Here is a 25,563-nt window from a genome sequence, read left to right on the forward strand (position 1 = left end):
TGTCATCTACATCTGCAGTGCTCTCCGGCAGCATGACCATTCCTCATGTCAATACAGAACTGCTTCCCAGCACTGATTTAGACTAATAGCACACAGGGTACCCAGAGCATGCACTTAATGCTCATCATACTAACAGAGGGACAGAGAGAGAATGAAAGGTAGAGGGAGAAAGAGAGTGAATGAGAGTGATACATATTCATAAAGAGGTAAGGGGTAAACATGTGTATTAAGTGAAAGTGAGGATCTACATGCGACACTGATATAAATCATGCTGTGTAGATTGCACGGCTTTATATATCATACTACCTGGGTGTGTGTGTGTGTGTGTGTGTGTGATACTGAGGATTCACCAACCCTGTGGGTGCCGTGGCAACAGTGTGACACTCCTCCCCACACCCATCTCCGCCAGACTCTGGCCCCTGATTGGAGAGAGTTGAGTTGCGGTTCCTACGGAAACCAAAGATGGCCAGCATATTGCGTCTTTTCTTTCGCCTGAGAGAGTGGGCTTTATGGAGAGAGGACAACTGACTGACATAGGGAAAAGGAGATGGAAAGGGTAGAGAGAGATGAGCGGAACAAAACAGGAAGAAGATAAAGGGTGAAGTCAAAAGGCAGATATAAAGAGAGACAAACTGACCATAGCTATACAGGAAAAATATGTACAAAACATTAGGAACACCTTCATAATAGTGAGTTGCAAACCTTTATTGAAAGGTTGAACCTTTATTTAACTAGGCAAGTCAGTTAAGAACAAAGTTCTTATTTACAATGACGACCTACCAAAAGGCCTGGGACGGGGCCTGGGATTAAAAATATACTGTATATTTTTTATAAAAACAGGACAAAACACACATCACGACAAGAGAGACACCACAACACTACATAAAGAGATACCTAAGACAACAACATAGCATGGCAGCAACACATGACATCACAGCATAGTAGCAACACAACATGACAACAACATGGTAGCAACACAACATGGCTGCAGCACAACATGGTAGCAGCACAAAACATGGTACAAACATTATAAGGCAAAGACAACAGCACAAAGAGCAAGAAGGTAGAGACAACAATACATTTCGCGAAGCAACCAAAACTGTCAGTAAGAGTGTCTATGATTGAGTCTTTGAATGAAGCGATGTAGATAAAATTGTCCAGTTTGTGTGTTTTTTGCAGCACATTCCAGCTGCAGTGAACTGAAAAGACGAGGGACCCAGGGATGTGTGTGCTTTGGGGACCTTTAACAGGATGTGACTGGCAGAATAGGTGTTGTATGTGGAGGATGCGGGCTGCAGTAGATATCCCAGATAGGGGGGAGTGAGGCCTAAGAGGGTTTTATAAATAAGCATCAACCAGTGGGTCTTGCGACAGGTATACAGAGATGACCAGTTTACAGAGGAATAAAGAGTGCAGTGATGTGTCCTATAAGGAACAATGGTGGAAAATTTGATGGCCAAATGGTAAAGAACATCCTGTCGCTTTGTTGTAGAGCGTTTAACACAAAACGCCAGCTGACTATAATACTGTATCATCTGCTTATAAATGGATGAGAGAGCTTCCTACTGCCTGAGCTATGTTGTTGATGTATATTGAGAAGAGTGTGGGGACTAGGATCGAGCCTTGGGGTACTCCCTTGGTGACAGGCAGTGGCTGAGACAGCAGATTTTCTGACTTTATACACTGCACTCTTTGAGAGAGGTAGTTAGCAAATCAGGCCAAAGACCCCTCAGAGACACCAATACTCCTTAGCTGGTCGACAAGAATGGAATGATCTACCATATCAAAAGCTTTGGCCAACTCAATAAAAATAGCAGCACAATATTGCTTAGAATCAAGGGCAATGGTAACATCATTTAGGACCTTTAAGGTTGCAGTGACACATCCATAAACTGAGCGGAAACCAGAATGCATACCAGAGAGAATACTACAGACATCAAGAAAGCCAGTCAGTTGATTATTGGCAATTTTTTCCAACAGTTTTGATAAACAGGGCAAAATAGAAATTGGCCTATAACAGTTAAGATCAGCTTGATCTCCCCCTTTAAATAAAGGACGCAACGTGGCTGCCTTCCAAGCAATAGGAACCTCCCCAGAGAGGAGAGACAAGTCAAAAAGGTCAGAGATAGGCTTGGCGATGATAGGGGCAGCAACCTTAAAGAAGAGAGGGTCTAAACCATCTGACCCAGATGTTTTTTTGGGTTCAAGTTTATGGAGCTCCTTTAGCACCTCGGACTCAGTGACTGCCTGCAGGGAGAAACTTTGTAGCGGGCATGGGAAAAGAGGGAGGAGCATCGGGGCTAGTTGCATTAGAAGTCGTGGGAGATGAGGAAATGTTGGACGGGCAAGGAGGCATGGCTGAGTCAAATAGGAATCCTGACTTAATGAAGTGGTGATTAAAGAGCTCAGCAATGTGCTCCTTGTCAGTGACAACTACATCATCAACATTAAGGGACATGGACAGCTGTGAGGAGGAGGATTAATTCTCCAGGTCTTGAACCATTTTCCAGAGCTTCTTGGGGTTAGACCCACAGAGCGATAACTGCTCCTTAAAGTAATTAACTTTGGCCTTCCGGATAGCCTGAGTGCACTTATTTCTCATTTGCCTAAACGAGAGCCAGTCAGCCTGAATATGCACGTGCCTTTCGCAAATGGAATTCTTGAGGTGGAGTAACTCTGCCAGATCATGGTCGAACCAGGGGCTGAACCTCTTTAAAATTCTAATTTTCTTTATGGAGGCATGTTTGTTAACAATACCACTGGAAATATAAAAAAAGAAGGTCCAAGCGTCTTCGGCAGAGGGGATCACGCTGATTCTATACTAATTTACAGAGGCCAGTTCATGAAGGAAGGCTTGCTCAATATAGTTTTTTTAGCAAGCGTTTATGAAAAATCAGGACAGGCAGTTTAACTGAGCAGCCATTACAAACGCAGGCTGTAAAACAGTGATCCGAGATAGGTCATTACAGAAAACACCAGACTGATGCCTATCAGGATTATTTGTGAGGATAACATCAAGGAGAGTAGCATTTTCTGGGTGTTTGGAGTCATACCTTGTGGGATTGATAATAATCTGAGAAAGATTTAGGGAGTACCATTGCTTTAGGACTTGGTCAGGTGGTTTAAGCATGTCCCAGTTTAGGTCACTTAGCAGGACAAATTCAGACTTAGTGTATGGGGCCAGGAGAGAACTAAGGTCATTTAGGGTACAGGCCGGTGCTGATGGTGAATGATGACACCCAGAAACAGACAACAAAAAGCGATTTGAAAGTGTAATGCTTAAAACAGCAAATCAAATTGTTTGAGGACAGACTTGGTGGAGACAACTGAGCACTGAAGGTGATCCTTGGTAAAGATAGCCACTCCTCCACCTTTGGAAGATCTGGTTATAACCAGAAAGGTTAACGTCAGTGTTCAAACCACTCTTTCTTAACCACGTCTCAGTAATGACCAAAACATCTGGATTGGAGCTGTGAACCCACACTTTCAACTGATCCATTTTAGGTAATAAGCTTCTAGTATTAATGTGCAGAAAACCCAGGATTTTACGAGAGCAGAAATCAGTGAAGCAGATATCAGAGCACAAGTCAGAATTGGGGTTAGCAACAGTAGATGGGCCAGGGTGTACATGCACATTTCCAGATATCAACAGTAATAATATCAGGGCACGGCACAATCTTTTGTCTTGCCCATTCACCCTCTGAATGGCACAGATACACAATCCATGTCTCAATTGTCTCAAGGCTTAAAAATCCTTCTTTAACCTGTCTCCTCGCCTTTCATCTACACTGATTGAAGTGGATTTAACAAGTGACATCAATAAGGGATCATAGGTTTCATCTGGATTCACCTGGTCAGTCTGTCATGGAAAGAGCAGTTGTTCCTAATGTTTTGTACACTCAGTATATGTCTATATCATAAGCCTGTTCAGTTTGTCCCTAGTCAGCACCTGTACTTTCACTTATTCACCCTGTCATCAGTCCCTGTATGTTGCTCTGGGCAGCTGCCTCACTGAAACACTTCCTGGCAGTGAGAGACGTTGCAAGGATACAATTCATGGCACACAACACTTTATCCAGAGTACATTCATTTAGAAATATGCTTAACAGTAAATGTAATAATACTAAAAGCATCTACTTAACCAGATGATCTGCTGTGTGGATATACTCTAGCATGGACCAGCATTACTCTGCTGGCATGTGACAAGAGGAGAGGGTACTCTCTAAAGCTATTAGTAAAGGCAGAGCGCACCTAAAATCCTTATCCTGAAAGTAGTCTATGGACTAATGGAAAGTAGGCCTATGCTAAATGACTTGAGTTGTACTTACTTTGGAGGTGATTCATGCAATTTAGATCATGCTTATAGTGTGCCATTCACTCCTATTTGTTTTTGAGAGAGAGAGAGAGAGAGAGAGAGAGAGAGAGAGAGAGAGAGAGAGAGGGATCTACCTATCAGGGAGAACTCTCTTGGAGTAGAAATCTGGGAGTCCATCATCAAGAGGAGTGACAGCTCCATTTTCAGTGCAATGCTGGGGACGAGGAGAGATATTTCAGAATTACGATACTATTCTTAAGCATCCATTTATATTCCAGAAATAAAGACTGATGTCCCACACTATTTGTAAGTGCTTATTGGAGGGGCTTACAATGTATTTTTTAATGTTATGTTGGTAATAATACAAATGGTTTATACTAGCTTCAGAGAGATGACTTAACCCAATTGGAGTAATTCACTTAGTATAGATTACCCTGGACCCAATCCAATTCATTCTGAAAAACAGAGCAGCACGCTGCCACTGCCGGGAGGCCCTAACATTTGGGAATATGGGGTGAGAATTATGCATGAACCATAAATTAAGTCAAAGTTGTATTATCATTACTTTAATCACATGAATAATGGTTCTTTTGGAATAGAAAATGTGCTTGGGCACGCATGCAAAATGTATAAATAATGGCTATACTAAATGCTTGTTAAATAAACCAGATGTATCAATATTAACATCAGGTCTATTTAACAAGCAATTAATATAGCCATTAGTTATACATTTTGCTTGTATCAAAAGGGAATATTGTCTTTGTAGTGGTCATTAGCTATGCAAATAACATCTGTATTCTGTTTTATTAATATGCAAGTATCTCGATGTAACTCCATGAGGTTTTAAAGTTCACTTACATTAACTATGTGTTGCCATATCAGTGTCTCCTTAAATGTATAATTTATTAGCTAATATATCTACTTCTTTATGCTTCTGCACTCAGATGAGAAATCTACTACAGCAGGGGCCTCTCGGTGTATACAATATTCATAAGTGAATATATACAGTGGGGAGAACAAGTATTTGATACACTGCCGATTTTGCAGGTTTTCCTACTTACAAAGCATGTAGAGGTCTGTAATTTTTATCATAGATACACTTCAACTGTGAGAGACGGAATCTAAAACAAAAATTCAGAAAATCACATTGTAGGATTTTTAAGTAATTAATTTGCATTTTATTGCATGACATAAGTATTTGATACATCAGAAAAGCAGAACGTAATATTTGGTACAGAAATCTTTGTTTGCAATTACAGAGATCATACGTTTCCTGTAGTTCTTGACCAGGTTTGCACACACTGCAGCAGGGATTTTGGCACACTCCTCCATACAGACCTTCTCCAGATCCTTCAGGTTTCGGGGCTGTCGCTGGGCATTACGGACTTTCAGCTCCCTCCAAAGATGTTCTATTGGGTTCAGGTCTGGAGACTGGCTAGGCCACTCCAGGACCTTGAGATGCTTCTTACGGAGCCACTCCTTAGTTGCCCTGGCTGTGTGTTTCGGGTTGTTGTCATGCTGGAAGACCCAGCCACGACCCATCTTCAATGCTCTTACTGAGGGAAGGAGGTTGTTGGCCAAGATCTCGCGATACATGGCCCCATCCATCCTCCCCTCAATACGGTGCAGTCGTCCTGTCCCCTTTGCAGAAAAGCATCCCCAAAGAATGATGTTTCCACCTCCATGCTTCACGGTTGGGATGGTGTTCTTGGGGTTGAACTCATCCTTCTTCTTCCTCCAAACACGGCGAGTGGAGTTGAACTAGGGAGAACTTCTTCCATTTTCTAATAATTGCGCCAACAGTTGTTGCCTTCTCACCAAGCTGCTTGCCTATTGTCCTGTAGCCCATCACCGCCTTGTGCAGGTCTACAATTTTATTCCTGATGTCCTTACACAGCTCTCTGATCTTGGCCATTGTGGAGAGGTTGGAGTCTGTTTGATTGAGTGTGTGGACAGGTGTCTTTTATACAGGTTATGAGTTCAAAAAGGTGCAGTTAATACAGGTAATGAGTGGAGAACAGGAGGGCTTCTTAAAGAAAAACTAACAGGTCTGTGAGAGACGGAATTCTTACTGGTAGGTGGTGATCAAATACTTATGTCATGCAATAAAATGCAAATTAATTACTTAAAAATCATACAATGAGATTTTCTGGATTTTTGTTTTAGATTCCGTCTCTCACAGTTGAAATGTATATATGATTAAAAAAAATTACAGACCTCTACATGCTTTGTAAGTAGGAAAACCTGCAAAATCAGCAGTGTATCAAATACTTGTTCTCCCCACTGTAAGCGAATATAGATCCTGTATTTCCATATTCATAGTTAAGTATCACACACAGTCAGCAGTTCAGTAGTATACAGTACCATTCAAAAGTTTGGGGTCACTTAGAAATGTCCTTGTTTTTTAAAATAAAAGCACATTTTTTGTCCATTAAAATAACATAAAATTGATCAGAAATAAAGTGTAGACATTGTTAATGCTGTAAATGACTATTGTAGCTGGAAACAGCTGACTTTTTATGCAATATCTACATAGGTGTTGTCGTGTCACATTAAGTGATATGACATGTTATTCTATAAAATCCTTTCTCTGTGATTAATATTACCTGATTGGGCTAATCATGTAAATGTAATTAACTACAAAGTCAGAGCCCCACAAAATAATATTTATAGAGCTTTTATCTTCCGAATAAACTCTTAAAGACCTAGTAATATTTTACATCAATAGCAGTCAATATTAATCGTCACCTTATTTCAGTCTCATCTGAAAGTTGTAAATTATTTTGAATTATCTTCACGAACCCTGGCTAACAAGTTGAATCAGCAATACAAAATTGGGTTTAATTATTTATTTACTAAATACCTAACTAATCACACAGAATTACATATGCACAGAATGAATCATACCTTGATTACAAATTACATCATAAAGGAAAACGTCCCTAGTGGGCGGAACAGATATGACAGCTGGTTACACAAGGAAAAGGGGCTGGGTTTGAGTGAAAGAGCGGGAAGACTGAGTAACAAAGGAAGAAGCTGTGCTATCGTAAATACAGTATCTTATGCATTCTAAATTACCGCCCATTTGGAAAAGGAAAATGCAATAAATATTTACTCTGAGCTGTGCTTCGGTAGGTTGGTCGTAGATGGAAGGCCACGTTGCCCAACCGAGTCCTTTGTCCTTTGAAGAATGTCTCTGGTGGTAAATTGTATACGTTGTAGTAACATCGTTGTGTGGTAGATGGGATACTCTGTCTGTTCTTTCCTAGCCCACGTTTGCAGCTGCTGTTGCTAACTCATCGGCTAGGAGGTATCACTTCTGTAGTGAATAAGAGTTCAAAGTTCATACCATTCGCAACCAAAGCTCACGCTGAGGTTGGCTTAGTTCTGTAGTTGACATGTTAGTCCTTTTAACGTATGGACTGTCGTCCTCACATCCTCGGGACAGGAGGTTACATTTTTGTCAAGGCATTATGTAGTGGAGCGAGAAGGGTGTGTTTGAAAAGTTTTATAACCCATCTCTCTTCACAGGGGCGGGCCACTGATTGAGCAGAGCCTAAATCTGCTCACTGATTGAGCAGAGCCCTAACCTTATGAAAACCCAAATCTCTAATTTGGAAGCTAAAATTACATTTAATCTCTTCACCAATAATTTTATATTCAAACATTTAAATTGAACAACAATTCCATGTAAATCCGATAACTACAATGTGCAGACTTTCCACTGTAGAGTTTATGTCATCCTATCATTGATGAGAATGTCTCAGATGACAACCGAACTGAATATTCATTAAGTACCACCGCATATGTTCAATTGGTCGGATTACCAGAATATAGTTCATTTCCCCCCACCTTCTGATGTTCCCAGAATCTCTATGTTAACCAAGGGATTTTCAAATGTCACATTAGTAGGGTAGAGAGAGGAAAAAGGGGGGAAGAGTTATTTATGACTGTCATAAACCTACCCCCAGGCCAACGTCATGACAGTGTACAGAGGCCCATTATCAGCAACCATCACTCCTGTGTTCCAATGGCACATTGTGTTAGCTAATTCAAGTTTATCATTTTAAAAGGCTAATTGATCATTTGAAAACCCTTTTGCAATTATGTTAGCACAGCTGAAAACTGTTGTTCTGATTAAAGAAGCAATAAAACTGGCCTTCTTTAGACTAGTTGAGTATCTGGAGCATCAGCATTTGAGGGTTCGAATACAGGCTCAAAATGGACAGAAACAAAGAACTTAATTCTGAAACTCGTCAGTCTATTCTTGTTCTTGTTCTTGTTCCATGCGAGAAATTACCAAGAAACTGAAGATCTCATTCAACGCTGTGTCCTACTCCCTTCACAGAACAACGCAAACTAGCTCTAACCAGAATAGAAGGAGAAGTGGGAGGCCCCAGTGCATAACTGAGAAAAAGGACAAGTACATTAGAGTGTCTAGTTTGACGCCTCACAAGTCCTCAACTGGCAGCTTCATTAAATAGTAGCCGCAAAACACCAGTCTCAACATCAACAGTGAAGAAAAAGAAAAAAGCCATATCTCAGAAAAAGCAATATCTCAGATTGGCCAATAAAAAGAGAAGCTAAAGATGGGCAAAAGAACACAGACACTGGACAGAGGAACTCTGCCTAGAAGGCCAGCATCCCGGACACTCTAATGTACTTCTCCTCTTGCTCAGTTGTGCACCAGGGCCTCCCACTCCTCTTTCTATTTTGGTTAGAGACAGTTTGCGCTGTTCTGTGAAGGGAGTAGTACACAGCTTTGTAAGAGATCTTCAGTTTCTTGGCAATTTCTCAGAACAAGAATAGACTGATAAGTTTCAGAAGAAAGTTATTTTTTTCTGGCCATTTTGAGCCTGTAATCAAACCCACAAATACTGATGCTCCAGATTTTATTTATTTATCCATTATTTTACCAGGTAAATTGACTGAGAACACATTTCCATTTGCAGTAACAACCTGGGGAATAGTCACAGGGGAGAGGAAGGGGATGAAAGTCAATTGTAAACTGGGGATTATTAGGTGACCATGATGGTTTGAGGGCCAGATTGGGAATTTAGCCAGGACACCAGGGTTAACACCCCTACTCTTACAATAAGTGCCATGGGATCTTTAATGACCTCAGAGTCAGGACACCCATTTAACGTCCCATCCGAAAGACAACACCCTACACAGGGCAGTGTCCCCAATCTCTGCATTGGGGAATTGGGATATTTTTTTTAGACCAGTGGAAAGAGTGCCTCCTACTGGCACTCCAACACCACTTTCAGCAGCATCTGGTCTCCCATCCAGGAACTGACGAGGACCAACCCTGCTTAGCTTCAGAAGCAAGCCAGCAGTGGTAGGAAGTGTGGTATGCTGCTGGTAAATACTCAAATACTCAACTAGTCTAAAGAAGGCCAGTTGTATTGTTTCTTTAATCAGCTTACAGTCTCAAAATGGCCAGAAACAAAGAACTTTCTTCTGAAACTCAGTCATCAGTCTATTCTTGTTCTGATAAATTAAGGCTATTCCATGCGAGAAATTGCCAAGAAACTGAAGATCTCTTACAAAGCTGTGTACTACTCCCTTCACAGAATAGCGCAAACTGTCTCTAACTAGAATGGAAAGAGGAGTGGGATGCCCCGGTGCACACATTAGAGTGTCCGCGATGCTGGCTTTCTAGGCAGAGTTCCTCTGTCCAGTGTCTGTGTTCTTTTGCCCATCTTAAGCTTCTCTTTTTATTAGCCATTCTGAGATAAGACTTTTTCTGAGATATGTTTTTTTTCTTTTTTTTCACTGTTGACGTTGAGACTGGTGTTTTGGGGCTACTATTTAATGAAGCTGCCAGATGAAGACAAGAATAGACTGACAAGTTTCAGAAGAAAGTTCTAGACATTTTCAGCCTGTAATGCTGATAAAGAAGGCCAGTTATATTGCTTCTTCAATCAGAACAATAGTTTTCAGCTGTGCTAACATAATTGCAAAAGGGTTTTCTAATGATCAGTTAGCCTTTTAAAATTATAAACTTGGATTAGCTAACACAACGTGCCATTGGACCACAGGAGTGATGGTTTCTGATAATGGGCCTCTGTACGCCTATGTAGATATTCCATAAAATATTTGCCGCTTCCAGCTACAATAGTCATTTACAACATTAACAATGTCTACACTGTATTTATGATCAATTTCATGTTATTTTAATGGACCAAAAAAAAGGGCTTTTCTTTCAAAACCAAGGACATTTCTAAGTGACCCCAAACTTTTGAACGGTAGTGTATATTCCATACGGGGTGAGATCCTAATGTCAGCTTCCTCTTACTGTGTCAGAGGGGGCGTGTCCTGCTCGGTGTCTCCGTGGGGGCCTCGGCCTAACACGCGTCACATGATGTAGAGGTGCACCCTGGGTAGGGAGTTCAGACAGCCCCTCACAGGATGCGGAGCGAGAGAGGGCTGAGAAAGAAGAGGACGTAGAGGGGGGCGGGGAGGAGCTGGAGTCATCACACAGGCCTGAAAGAGAGAGCGAAAAAAAGATGGAAAGATGATGAGATGAGAGCGAAACAGATGCATAAAAGGGAGAGAAATGGAGAAGGAAGGGGGTAGAAGTTCCCTTAGCAGTCATGTGGTGCTGTCATCTGTGCTTGAAATAAACACAGTTTAAAAACTACAACAATTGGCAACTGCACTCAAATATGTTGAGGCAGTAATGGGTTCAGGTTGGCATGCACACAAGCCATTAGTGGCTCACTCAGAGAGAGAGAAGGAAGGCGAATGAGGGAGAGGGAAAGAGGGAGAGAAAAACAGACACAGCAGGACACAGTCACTAATGGACCTATAAAAGAGAGAGAGCTGGGAGGAAGAGAGAGATAGAGGGATATAGAGAGATAGTGGGACGGAGATATACTCACTCAGTCTGGTTGAAACAGGTCGTATTCGCCTAGTTCGAGAGCTGTGCTTCTTAATGGCAATTGTGTCCTATAGAGGGAAGAGAAAGATGTCAAAACACCAACACATATCCTAGACAGACAATGTCAACACACAATGCTTACTATGCTGGTGCCCAGCTCCTCGTCTGTGATGTCCAGAGAGTCTCTGTGTCTGTGTGACCTCCGGCCTGTCCCTCCATCACATGTCCCCTCCCAACGTTTCACCTGGGACACCTGACGCGTCTGGGACAGGGAGCAGACGCTACACATGAATAAATGTATTATGAAGGTTGTTATACAGCAACGCTCATAAAGGTGTTATGACTGGTTTCATAAAGGTGCTATAAAGGTTGTTGTGAAGGATACTGCTAAGGTGTATACTGGTGTTATGAATGCCTTATTTGTGCCCCTTCAAGTAAAGTGTTACTGGTTATGGTAGGCAAAAGGTGGCAGAATCGATATCCGGCCTATAGACAGACAGACACACAGACAGACGGCAGCATGTCTATACCAGGGTCTTTTGAGTGGCGTAGAGCTCCTGCAAGATCTGATCCACAATGGAGTTGGTGAGATAGGAAACCACTGAGAGCTTCACCTCTCTGGGAGAGGGGGAGAGAGACAAAGAGAGGGAGAGGGAGCAGGAGAGGGAGGCAGGGCGGAGAGGAGGGGGAAGACAGTATGATGGAATTAGTTCACAGATACCCACACTGATTAAATTAAACAAATAAGACTGCATCGCTTATCTTCCTCCTTCAGCTCCCCCTCTTTTTCCTTCCTTCCTTCCATCCCTCCCTCCTTCCCTCCCTTTCTTACTCCAGCGCGCGGTGGATGTCCTGAGCTGCTCGCTCCATCAGGGCCGTACGGATGGCTGAGCGAGGGATGGACACACGCTCAGAGACGGACGAGAGCGGAGGACTCAATCTCTCTGCTGCAGAGGAGGACAGCGGACACAGCTCACGACAGAGAGACACCATGGAGTCAACTATCACCTGTCAATCAACAAGCCAATTAAACAATCAATAAATCAATGAAATATTAAACCATTCCCTGTGTTGCCTAATTTATTTAAAAAAAATATGAAGAAGTAAATCAAAAGTTTATATAAATATGGGATGTATTGAGGATTGCACCTGTAGTTCCTTGTCAGCTGCCTTGGCCAATTCTCCTGCCAGTGAGTCCAGTCTCTGTCTGACTGGCCCATCTACTGACAGCACATGAGCTAGCTCACAGAGAGAGGGGTACAGCTGAAAAAGAGAGAGAGAAAAAAAAAGAGACAAAGAGTGTGTGTGTGTGTGAGAGAGAGAGAGAGAGAGAGAGAGAGAGAGAGTCACATTAATACACAAATAATGGGGTTGATGTGTGCCATTGGGATCAAAATGTCAAAATGATTTCAATGCAGTTCCACATGTATAAAAGTTAATATATGCAAATGTACCCATTAACTGCACCAATACAACAACATAGACAAAGGACTATACATCTTTTAAGCAGGGTTCATACCCTGGCAAGTCAAATTCAATGTTATACAATTATATATTTTAAATAATTATACATATAAGGCCTAATATATATCCCCAACCCCTCCCCCTAAAAAGCATGCAAAAAGTGTCAAAAAGTAGGCCATTATTAACACTTTAAGAATAATGTATTTTTTTAGGCCTTGCCAATGCATTGATATTCAAATTATTATTATAGTACATTCTAAAATATGTGAGAATAATGTGGACATTGCCTGACTAAATCGATTAGATGCACGCATGGTGATTTTTCTGTAGCCGACGCGGGCACACATAATAAAGCTATGAATAGCGGTAGCATTAATCTCACCATTTGAATGGTGAGCATCGTTGTTTTTCTAATGCGAATTTGACCAAATACCAGGTTCCTTTTTTAATCGAAGGATTTGTATGGAAAGCCAAGTTGAAGGCAACATTAGATCTTGTCGTCTTCAAAATAACAGCACATAGTTTTACTCGACAGAGGAGCGCAACACCATTCAATTGAAGCAGCGGGAAACAAACGAAAGTGGTCACATCTCTCACAGAAATGTATTAAAAAAATGAAATCACAGATAATTATAAAGGAGCAGGAGAACTTACAAAATTGGCTACAATAATTAATAATGACTTTTCAAGCACCAAAATTTAGAACATTTTTCAAGGGATGGCCTATTCCGGTAATTGAAGTACAACTTCAAGTAGGCTACTTCAAGCCACTTGTGTTTTTTTAAATTGCAGGTGTAACAATGGAAACACAATGTATTTGTCATGTTATTTCATTACCAGATCATATTGTGGATAAGCTTATGTAATTATGTATGTAATTTGTTGTCATTATATCCAGAATAATTAATAGGAATAGCGTTGGGTGTTGCGCAATAGTCCAATTGCGCACAGTAGACTCCGTGTCCAATCCGAGGCAGAAAAACATATGAAAACATGAACACATTAACTTGATGCTTTCTCTGTTAAATCTAAAAAAGACACTACTGTAAATCAAGCAGACAACAACAGGTGATCAATTTGCTAGGGATATTAGATCCAATGTGGATCCAGGCACACCAGCGTAAGGAATGAGACACCAACATTTTCTGGACATTCCTCATGAACACCTTTTTTTTCCAGCACTTGGGCTGTTGTTGCATTGCATGTGCTATCATAACAGCTGTTTATCACTTGACTGTCATTCAGAAAATGTCTTCCTGGATCAGATGATGATGTGGGAAAATACCAGGGCATATCTAATCAGCTGGACACCAAATGCACATCCAACAAGTATTATGCATAATTATTGAAGAACCATTTTAATGACAGTATCGATTTAGGTTTTAAGTATCAAGGTAAGGTGACTCTGTTGTTTACAAGCATTTGATTTTGCAATCGCGTTCATTATTTTAGATTTGTGTGCCCATGAAAACTGGTTTCACCCCGTAACATAAGAAGACGCTAAATGTTAGGTAGTTACAGTGCATTTCTGAGATCTCTATACAAGAAAAAGCCAGAGCCTGGCAGAAAATTTGCCAGATTATTATCAATGACGTATCAACAGCTGTAACAAGTTGTCCAGTGTGTGAAATCCTCACTGGTACCCTAGTTTAAAGGAAGACCACATACACTTAAACACTCAACTACAATCGAGAGATTAGAGAAATGATTCAGGTATGCACACACGCTCACCGCGCGAGAGTTCCTGGCCTCCTTCAGCACTTGTTTAGCAGCTTGAATCTCCTCCATCTCCCCTACTCCACGCAGCACACACACCTGCTGCTGCACACGCACACACAGACGCTCCATCACCTGGGAAACAGAGAACAGAGAAGCAGGAGGAGTGTCAATAAAGACATACAATGCATACATCGTGTGTGTGATTGAGAGACAATGAGTTGAGCCATCATCAGAGCAATAAGCCATCATTAGAGCAATATTATTGAGAGACAATGAGTTGAGCCCTCCTTAGAGCAATAAGCCATCATTAGAGCAATATTATTGAGAGACAATGAGTTGAGCCCTAGTTAGAGCAATAAGCCATCATTAGAGCAATATTATTGAGAGACAATGAGTTGAGCCCTCCTTAGAGCAATAAGCCATCATTAGAGCAATATTATTGAGAGACAATGAGTTGAGCCCTAGTTAGAGCAATAAGCCATCATTAGAGCAATATTATTGAGAGACAATGAGTTGAGCCCTCGTTAGAGCAATAAGCCATCATTAGAGCAATATTATTGAGAGACAATGAGTTGAGCCCTCGTTAGAGCAATAAGCCATCATTAGAGCAATATTATTGCTCTAACATGGCTCAACTCATTGTCTCTCAATTACACACATAAAACTAACACACATATACAGTGCATTTGGAAAGTATACAGACCCCTTGACTTTTTCCACATTTTGCAACGTTACAGCCTTACCCTAAAATGTATTAAATAGTTTTTCCCCCTCATCAATCTACACACAATATCCCATAATAACAAAGTAAAAACAGGTGTTTTAGAAATGTTTGCAAATGTATTAAAAATAAAAAACTGAAAAATCACATTTACATAAGATTTCAGACCCTCAGTACTTTGTTGAAGCACCTTTGGTAGCGATTACAACCTCAAGTTTTCTTGGGTATGACACTACAAGCTTGGCACACCTGTTTTTGGGGAGTTTCCCCCACTCTTCTCTGCAGCAGCTCCTCTCAAGCTCTGTCAGGTTGGACGGGGAGCGTCGCTGCACAGCTATTTTCATGTCTCTCCAGAGCTATTAGATCGGGTTCAAGTCCAGGCTCCGGCTGGGCCACTCAAGGACATTCAGAGACTTGTCCCGAAGCCACTCATGCATTGTCTTGGCTGTGTGCTTAGGGTCGTTGTCCTGTTGGAAGGTGAACCTTCGCCCCAGTCTGAAGTCCTGAGCACTCTGGAGCAGGTTTTTATCAAGGATCTCTCTGTACTTTGCTCGGTTCATCTTTCCCTCGATCCTGACTTGTCTCCCAGTCCCTGCCGCTGAAAAACAACACCACAGCATGATGCTGCCACCACCATGCTTCAAAGTACGGATGGTGCCAAGTTTCCTCCAAACGCTTGGCATTCAGGCCAAAGAGTTCAATCTTGGTTTCATCAGACCGGAGAATCTTGTTTGTCATTTTCTGAATCCTTTAGGCGCCTTTTGGCAAACTCCAAGTGGGATGTCATGTGCCTTTTACTGATGAGTGGCTTCCGTCTGGCCACTATACCATAAAGGCCTGATTGGTAGAGTGCTACAGAGATGGTTGTCCTTCTGGAAGGTTCTCCCATCTTCCCAGAGGAACTCTGAAACTGTGTCAGACTGACCATTGGGTTCTTGATCACCTCCCTGACAAAGTCCCTTTTCCCACGGTTGCTCAGTTTGGCCAGGGGGACAGCTCTAAGAAGAGTCTTGGTGGTTCCAGACTTCTTCCATTTAAGAACAATGGAGGCCACTATGTTCTTGGGGACCTACAATGCTTCAATGCTTCAATACATGGCATTTTGGATTGGTCTCATGTACTAAACTGTGATGATCAAGCTTGGTATATTTTTAAAGATCTGTTTCTGTCTTCACTTGACTCTCTGGCTCCGATGAAACAAATTTGAATCAAACAGCGGTCAGAGAAATGGATCTCTTCTGAGATCTTAGACCTCATAAGGAAAAGGGATTGATTACCTGGCCAGCTTCAGAAGGACAAATCTACAACCAGATTATGATAGTTATATTACCTGTAGAAACAAGACAAGATACAAAATGGATAAGGCTAAATTCCAACATTATATAGACGCCGTTTATGACAACTTACATCGGCCTTGTAAACTGTGGAAAATGTTAAAGGACATTGGCTCCAAAACTCCATCATAAGTTAAAATCCTGTACTATTGGTCTGGATATTGATGATGTTTTATGTTAAGACCAGGCAAAGGTTGGAGATTATTTTACCACATTTTTTTTACCAGTATAGCCTCGTCTCTGGTTAAGAAGTTGCCCACCTGCTCTGGACACTATAGCCAGTCTTTCATGAACAACTTTTACCGTAGCAAAGGTATCACAAATGATTTGTTAGAGCTGTGCATGATAACAAAGGACAACGTTTTCCAATCTACTATGCTTAATGAGCACAAACAAATAACCTTCCTGCAAGATTCATAAAGGATAGTGCTTGTGTCACTGCTAAAATTATAACGCATATTGTAAACCTTTCTATTAGTAGTGATACATTTCCCAAGGATCTCAAAACAGCCCGGGTGGTTCCACTCCACAAGAAGAGCAGTAAAACAAATGTAGGAAACTACAGGCCTGTGACAATCCTCAGCACCCTTTCCAAAGTTGTTGAGAGATGATTTGTTTTATCAACTGAAGGGATACCTTAATTGAGCACAAACTTCTTTATGAACTACAATCTGGCTTTAGAACAGCTCATTCCACTGATACTTGCCTTATCCACCTTTTTGACCACATTAAGCAGGAACGTGAGAAGGGGAACTATACAGGTAGGGTCATGTTAGACTTGCACAAAGCTTTTGACACTGTGGACCATGATATTCTCCTGATGAAACTGACATGCATGGGTCTAAATGATGTAGCAGTGAATTGGTTTAGAGAAATATCAGGTGGAATTTTCGGGCCTCTCCTATTTCTTATATACGTTAATGATACAGTGCCTTGCGAAAGTATTCGGCCCCCTTGAACTTTGCGACCTTTTGCCACATTTCAGGCTTCAAACATAAAGATATAAAACTGTATTTTTTTGTGAAGAATCAACAACAAGTAGGACACAATCATGAAGTGGAACGACATTTATTGGATATTTCAAACTTTTTTAACAAATCAAAAACTGAAAAATTGGGCGTGCAAAATTATTCAGCCCCCTTAAGTTAATACTTTGTAGCGCCACCTTTTGCTGCGATTACAGCTGTAAGTCGCTTGGGGTATGTCTCTATCAGTTTTGCACATCGAGAGACTGAAATCTTTTCCCATTCCTCCTTGCAAAACAGCTCGAGCTCAGTGAGGTTGGATGGAGAGCATTTGTGAACAGCAGTCTTCAGTTCTTTCCACAGATTCTCGATTGGATTCAGGTCTGGACTTTGACTTGGCCATTCTAACACCTGGATATGTTTATTTTTGAACCATTCCATTGTAGATTTTGCTTTATGTTTTGGATCATTGTCTTGTTGGAAGACAAATCTCCGTCCCAGTCTCAGGTCTTTTGCAGACTCCATCAGGTTTTCTTCCAGAATGGTCCTGTATTTGGCTCCATCCATCTTCCCATCAATTTTAACCATCTTCCCTGTCCCTGCTGAAGAAAAGCAGGCCCAAACCACGATGCTGCCACCACCATGTTTGACAGTGGGGATGGTGTGTTCAGCTGTGTTGCATTGTTGCCAAAAAGTTCAATTTTGGTTTCATCTGACCAGAGCACCTTCTTCCACATGTTTGGTGTGTCTCCCAGGTGGCTTGTGGCAAACTTTAAACGACACTTTTTATGGATATCTCTAAGAAATGGCTTTCTTCTTGCCACTCTTCCATAAAGGCCAGATTTGTGCAATATACAACTGATTGTTGTCCTATGGACAGAGTCTCCCACCATACTTTCGCAAGGCACTGTATGTCAGATACAGTAATGTGCAAACTCTTGCTTTATGCTGATGATTCAGACATACTGGTATCAGGGAAGGATACAGTTTACATAGAGGAGACCCTGAGTAAGGATTTGCATTTTGTTAGAGATTGGTTGTCTGACAACAAATTGTCACTACATTTGGGAAAAACTCGATTTTGCTTGGAAGAAATGTAGATTGCTTAGGGCTGACTAGATAACGGTAAACTGTGCAGGCAATGAGATTGAATCTAAAACAAGTGTATCTTATCTTGGTGTGTCCCTAGATCAATCCCTTTCTGGAAACCTGATTGCTGCCAGAATTCTTTCTAAATTGGCGGAAAAAATTTAAAATTTTATATCGTGACACTAGATATTTTAACATTAAAGTTAAGAAACTGCTTGTCTCAGCCTTGATTCAGTGTCATTTTGATAATGCCTGCTCTGCCTGGTATAGTGGGCTATCAAAAAAGCTGAAAAAGAGAATGCACGTCATGCAAAATAATGTTATCAGGTACTGTACAGTATATGCTGAATGTCCACCCTAGGACCCACATAGGGATACAGGAATTCCGGGAGGTGGGCTTGTTGCCTTTGGAGCCAAGAGTGGACCAATTTATTTGAAGGATCGGTATGATGTGCAATTAATAGATTGTTTTAATGTGAAATTAATATGGGTGATTTTTAAGGTTAGGGAGAAGTGCAGAGAATAGTGCCACTTTTTAGGATGTCAATATAAATGAATGTATTTAAGGTTGATTGTAATTTTGTCTTGCCTTTTAATCATTATATGTGTTATTGTTTTTACCATCGAGGACCACTTTGGAAACAAGCGTTTTAATTAATACTCTTAAGTGATATCCTCTGGATCCACATCGTACATTTTGTTGTATTTGTCTGTTACCCAAAATAAATTCAATTCAATGCTGCATAATTTTTTTGGTACCCTTCCCCAGATCTGTGCCTCGACACATTCCTGTCTCGGGAATGAATTTACCACAGGTGGATTCCAATCACGTTATAGAAACACCTTAAGGATGATCAATGGAAACAGAATGGACCTGAGTTCAATTTCGAGTCTCATAGCAAAGGGTCTGAAAACTTAGGTAAATAAGGTATATCTGTTTTTAGGAACCAGTTTTTGCTTTGTCATTATGGAGTGTTGTGTGTAGATTGATTAGGACATTTATTTTATTTTATCCATTTTAGAATAAGGCTGTAACGTAACAAAATGTTGAAAAAGTCAAGGGGTCTGAATACTTTCAGAATAGACTGTACTTTTGCTACCTGTTCAGCAGTGCTGGTGACCAGGCCCTGGTGCAGCCGTAGAGCCTGTCTCTGAGAGAAGCGCTGAGTCTGGTTGTTCCTCAGCAGAGCACGCTGGATCTGATGGCCACAGATAAAAAACATTCACTCACACAGGCAATACTACTGTGTGAAAATGTCAATGAAGCAGAGTCAATTGAAATGGAAAGGGCAGGGAGAGAGAGAGAATGATGGTGCCAGTAGAGAAAGGAAACATTGGAGGAAAGGAGAGGAAATGGAGAGGCAGAAGAAAGGAGAGGATGGTTAACAGAGGGTTGGAGGGAGGATTTAGATGGGAGCATAAGGAGCCCACCTTGGTCAGTGCCTGCTCTGTCCTCTCGGGGGCGCTACGGTACGCCTGGCTGATGTCACTGAGGGGGAGGGGCATGTACTGCAAGGTGAAGTTACTGGGAGAGAACACATCGGAGGTGAGAGAAAGACAAGGGGTTTGAGTTAGGAAGGAGACAGAGAAAGGAAAGAGATGGAGAGGAAGGAGACAGCGAAATAAAGGAGATAGAGAAAGATAGCTATAGAAAATTGCATTACAGACCCAAGGGTAAGGGTTAATATTCCTAGTAAACGGAATCCCTTCCAAAATACCCCCTTAATACCCCCAATGTGATCTATAGCCTAAACACAACCCTAGGCCATTTGAGATCGCAAGTTTCAATGTGTACAGTAAGCTAGGTTTGGTTCACATGTATCTGAGTTGATATATTAGCCAGCTAATTCTGAAAATTCTTTCTGAACAACAGGACATCAAAATTAGACATAGCTTCAGGCATCCCCATTTCTCTTGGAAGCTATTTATATCAACTTTCTCGCTTCCTGTATTTTGAGCGTACAAATTCATCAAAGGGGTCTGTAAAATAAGCTATAGCGAGCTATAACGGATTTAGAAGACTGAGTGTGTGTATGTGTGCGAGCATGCATGTGTGTGTTTGACGAACAAATCGTCTCACTGTTCAAGGGCTCGAGCCACATCCAGGAATCCTGTAGCTGAGGTGTTGTTACGATCCCACGTCACACTCCTTTCAGGACAGGGGAGAGGAAGTGTTAAAAACAACCATCACCATACCTGACAATACCCTCTATCTCTCTCCTTCCCGCTCTCTGTCTCTTGCCTGAGTGTGGTGTTGATCTGTAGGGCTTTGCTCAGCATCTTGGCTCCAATGTCCTCCAGGCTGTTCCCACTTAGGTCCACCTTACGTAGGCAGGTGTTACTACCCAGAGCATTTACTAGCACTGTACCGCGAGAACGCAGCCGCGAGTCAGCCAGGGAGAGGGACTGGAGGGCCTGAGGAGGGACAGGGAAGAGGGAGAGAGAAAGGGTGTGGCGTGAGGGAGACGGGAGAGGGCAAGGCAGTGGGGGTGAGATGGTTGGGTGAGAGGTAAGGGTGGAGACCAGGTGAAAGGTAAGGCAGAAGAAGAGGGTTGGACAGGACAGAGGACAGAGAAGGAGATGACAGCGGAGAGAGATGGTAAAACGCTGCTGTGAACAGTTGGGAGCAGTGCTGAGGAGAAACGTAGGAACTCAGCATTTGTAATAAACAGAGCGATGTGTCATAGCTTTGTACACAAAGTGAATCATTCAGAAGGCACAATATGTTACATTCCACAGTAACAGAGCCATGGAGTGATATACATTAAGGAAAACACAATTTTGTAGAAGATAAAGAGTTTGAGAGAGTACCATGTCAAATACAGCATGTGTGTGTGGTGAATGTCAGTATTTGACCATGAGTTTTCACTGAGTAAATTAATGCCTATAGTGTTTGTGCGTTTGTGTAAAAACTCTGCAGTACAATCAGTGAATATAAAATGGAATATTATATTGTGTAATGTGTGAATGTTGACGCATTCTCACTCACACATTCCTCCTCCTGTATGAGTTGGACCAGCTTCTGTAGGATTTCCTCCAGCACCCTGTAGATAGAGCCATGGGGAGAGAGGCAGTTCAGGCTACACTCAGCAGGAGCTCTGGCACTAGTCATTTCCTGCCGCTATCGTAATCATCCCAGTCTGCCTGAGGAAAATCAAGCTGTGAAGCAAACTGACACACGCACACACATGCACGTGCACACGCATGCCCCCACAAACAGACACACACACACACACACACACACACACACACACACACACACACACACACACACACACACACTGTGCCTTTGTAGTGCTTTACCTGCTGCTCTTGATGTTGAAGTTCTTGCCCAGATACAGGTGCTTTAAGGAGGTGTGTCTGGAGAGAGCTGGTAGGACTGAGAGAAGGTCTGCATCCAGCCCTGTAAACACAAACCACAAACCCAACTACATCAAATAAACACTTTCTCTTCACAATTGGCTACCTGATTATTGCAGCTCAACGGGTGTAACTTTTGTTGACAATTTCGACAGCTTATGGAAACAAAACACATTTTACAAGGAAGATGGGATCCACCCGAATAATTTGGGTTCCTGGATCCTTTCACAGCATTATAAGGCTGCGTTGAGACAAGGACGTATCAATGACCAAAGCCCAGCTCGGTTAATACCTACCATTGTGTCGCTAAGTTGTCACAATGCCTCAGCAAATGTATATTATCCCAGGGGAGTTGGTAAACAATGTAAGTAACCTAATGTATGTCCCTCTAACTGCCCTGCTGATCCTACAGCTACTGTATGCAGTAATCATGTGCCTATGAACCAGAGATATACTGTTAGCACTCGGGCGGTGTGCCCAAGTAGGAAATACACTGTGTGCAGCTCACTCTGCACTAACATACATAACATGCGCATGAGAGGATCTGTGAGACGAATGGGAGAAACTCAACATATAAAGGTGTGACAAACTTGTAGCGTCACACCCAAGAAGACTTGATGCTGCCAAACTTATGTAAATTGAATATTAACATTTTTTTAATTGTAATAAATTAGCAAAAATGTCAACAAATTCAATGTTTGCTTTGTCATTATGGGTATTGTGTGTAGATTGATGAGCAAAAAAAAAGAATTTCATGAATTTTAGAATAAGGCTGTAAAGTCAAGGGTTCTGAATACTTTCCGACGGCTCTGTATGTAGCTTAAGAAACACGGTTCATGAAATCAATAACTTGCTAGTAACAGATGACATTCATATTCTGACTATCTCTAAAACTCACTCAGATAATACCTTTGATGATACAGTGGTGGCAATACATGGTTATAACATATACAGAAAATACAGAAATGCTAATGGTGGAGGTGCTGCTGTTTATATTCAGAACCACATTCATGTAAAGCTTTGAGAGGATTTAATGTTAAATATTGTTGAAGTAATATGGCTACAGCTTCATCTGCCTCATCTAAAGCCCATTCTGGTGGGAAGCTGCTATAGACCACCAAGTGCTAAAAGTCAGTATCTGGATAACATGAGTGAAATGCTTGATAATGTATGTAATATCAACAGAGAGGTATATTTTCTCAGTGATTTAAATATTGACTGGCTTTCATCAAGCTGCGCACTTAAGAAAAAGCTTCAGACTGTAACCAGTGCCTGCAACCTGGTTCAGGTTATCAGTCAACCTACCAGGATAGTTACAAACAGCGCAGGAATGAAATCATCAAGTATTGATCAAATCTTTACTAATGCTGCAGAAATTTGCTTTAAAGCAGTATCTAAATCCATCAGATGTAGTGATCACAATATAGTAGCCATATCTAGGAAAACCAAAGATCCAAAGGCTGGGCCTAATATCGTGTATAAGCTAATGCACCCATTAAGAAAATGACTGTAAAAACTGTTAAATCCCCATGGATTGATGAGGAATTGAACAATTGTATGGTTGAGAGGGACGAGGCAAAAGGAATGGCAAATAAGTCTGTCTGCAAAATCTATTGAGAAATCATGTGACTAAACTAAATAAAAAGAATAAGAAACTATACAATGAAACAAAGATAAATGATAGAAAGAATGATGAAAACAAGCTTTGGAGAACCTTAAATGAAATTAAGGGCAAAAAGGCAAACTCAGCTCCATCATTCATTGAATCAGATGGCTCATTCATCACAAAACCCACTGATATTGCCAATTACTGTAATGATTTTTTTCAGTTGCAAGATTAGCAAACTTAGGCATGACATGCCAGCAACAAACACTGACACTGCACATCCAAGTATAACTGATCATATTAGGAAAGACAAGCATTGTAATTTTGAATTCTGTAAAGTCAGTATGGAATAGGTGAAAAAAATATTGTTGTCTATCAACAATGACAAGCCACGATATTGAGGACGATATTTCCACTCCTACTTGCCGTATCTTCAATCTAAGCTAACTAGAAAGTGTGTGCCCTCAGGCCTGGAGGGAAGCAAAAGTAATTCTGTGTTACATTTGTCATAATAAGTGCACCAAAGTGCAGCGTGATCTGGGATCCACATCTTTTTATTACTAAGTGAAACTCACAGCAAAACAAAACAATAATCTCAAACAAAACATGACGCTAACAGTAGTGCTAACAGGCAACTATCCATATTCAAGACCCCACAAAACTCAAAGGGGAAATGAATGCGTAAATATGATCCCCAATCAGAGACAACAATAAACAGCTGCCTCTGATTGGGAACCATGCCAGGCCAACATAGAAATATAAATCACCTAGATGACCCACCCTAGTCACACCCCGACCGAACCAACACAGAGAATAAAAAGCTCTCTGTGGTCAGGGCGTGACATTCCGCTACCCATGAATAGTAAAGCCCCCTTTACTGGCTCAAATAGCCGACCAACCAGCCTGTTACCAACCCTTAGTAAACTTTGGGAAAAAATGGTGTTTGACCAGATACAATGCTATTTTACTCTAAACAAATTGACAACAGACTTTCAGCATGCTTATAGGAAGGACATTCAACAAGCACAGCACTTTCACAAATGACTGAGGATTGGCTGAGAGAAATTGATGATAAAAAGCTGTTTTGTTAGATTTCAGTGTGGATTTTGACATTATCGATCATAGTCTGCTACTGGAAAAACATATGTACATATATTGTGGCTTTACACCCCCTGCTATATTATGGATAAAGAGTTGCCTGTCTAACAGAATACAGAGGGTGTTATTTAATGGAAGCCTCTCCAACATAATCTAGGTGTGCCAGTGTGTCTATGTACACTACCGGTCAAAAGTTTTAGAACACCTACTCATCCAAGGGTTTTTCTAAATGTTTTACTATTTTCTACATTGTAGAATAATAGTGAAGACATCACAATTATGAAATAACACATATGGAATCATGTAGTAACCAAAAAAGTGTTAAACAAATAGCAACCCTTTGCAGTGATGACATCTTTGCACACTTTTGGCATTCTCTCAACCAGCTTCACCTGGAATGCTTTTCCAACAGTCTTGAAGGAGTTCCCACATATGTTGAGCAGTTTTTGTCTGCTTTCCCTTCACTATGCGGTCCGACTCATCCCAAACCATCTCAATTTGGTTGAGGTCAGGGGAGTGTGGAGGCCAGGTCATCTGATGCAGCACTCCATCACTCTCCATCTTGGTCAAATAGCCCTTACACAGCTTGGAGGTGTTGTCCTGTTGAAAAACAAATGATAGTCCCACTAAGGCCAAACCAGATGGGATGGCGTATCACTGCAGAATGCTGTGGTAGCCATGCTGGTTAAGTGTGCCTTCAATTCTAAATAAATCACAGACAGTGTCACCAGCAAAGCACCGTCACACCATAACAGCTCCTCCTCCATGCTTTACGGTGGGAAGTACACATGCAGAGATCATCCGTTCACCCAATCCGCATCTCACAAAGACGCAGCGGTGGGAACCAAACATCTCAAATTTGGACTCCAAACCAAAGGACAAATTTCCACCGGTCTAATGTCCATTGCTCGTGTTTCTTCGCCCAAGCAAGTCTCTTCTTCTTATTGGTGTCCTAGTAGTGGTTTCTTTGCAGCAATTTGATCATGAAGTCCTGATTCACGCATTC

The 25,563-nt window shown here is 41.4% G+C and overlaps 1 protein-coding gene across 5 annotated transcripts in view; it reads right to left on the reverse strand.

Moving 5' to 3' along the window:
• LOC110521686 (capping protein, Arp2/3 and myosin-I linker protein 3) overlaps positions 1 to 25,563 on the reverse strand; it is a 51,589-nt gene that overhangs the window by 4,859 nt on the left and 21,167 nt on the right. For all 5 annotated transcript variants that reach the window (XR_002473179.3, XM_021599448.3, XM_021599447.3 and 2 more), the window contains 15 exons: positions 21,797 to 21,896; positions 21,483 to 21,537; positions 20,736 to 20,908; positions 20,574 to 20,642; positions 19,925 to 20,018; positions 19,594 to 19,692; positions 14,397 to 14,516; positions 12,351 to 12,464; positions 12,034 to 12,209; positions 11,732 to 11,819; positions 11,344 to 11,463; positions 11,203 to 11,269; positions 10,617 to 10,804; positions 4,450 to 4,529; positions 355 to 528 (listed from right to left, as the gene is read on the reverse strand). Coding sequence is in view for 4 of the 5 variants with exons in the window: in XM_021599448.3 (XP_021455123.1) it covers positions 355 to 528; positions 4,450 to 4,529; positions 10,617 to 10,804; positions 11,203 to 11,269; positions 11,344 to 11,463; positions 11,732 to 11,819; positions 12,034 to 12,209; positions 12,351 to 12,464; positions 14,397 to 14,516; positions 19,594 to 19,692; positions 19,925 to 20,018; positions 20,574 to 20,642; positions 20,736 to 20,908; positions 21,483 to 21,537; positions 21,797 to 21,896 (1,717 nt within the window). In the remaining variant the exon portion in view is untranslated. The remainder of the gene's footprint in view (positions 1 to 354; positions 529 to 4,449; positions 4,530 to 10,616; positions 10,805 to 11,202; positions 11,270 to 11,343; positions 11,464 to 11,731; positions 11,820 to 12,033; positions 12,210 to 12,350; positions 12,465 to 14,396; positions 14,517 to 19,593; positions 19,693 to 19,924; positions 20,019 to 20,573; positions 20,643 to 20,735; positions 20,909 to 21,482; positions 21,538 to 21,796; positions 21,897 to 25,563) is intronic.

This window comes from Oncorhynchus mykiss, chromosome 4 (genome assembly GCF_057628025.1).
Source record: "Oncorhynchus mykiss isolate SJ-2025 chromosome 4, ASM5762802v1, whole genome shotgun sequence".
Taxonomy (NCBI): domain Eukaryota; kingdom Metazoa; phylum Chordata; class Actinopteri; order Salmoniformes; family Salmonidae; genus Oncorhynchus; species Oncorhynchus mykiss.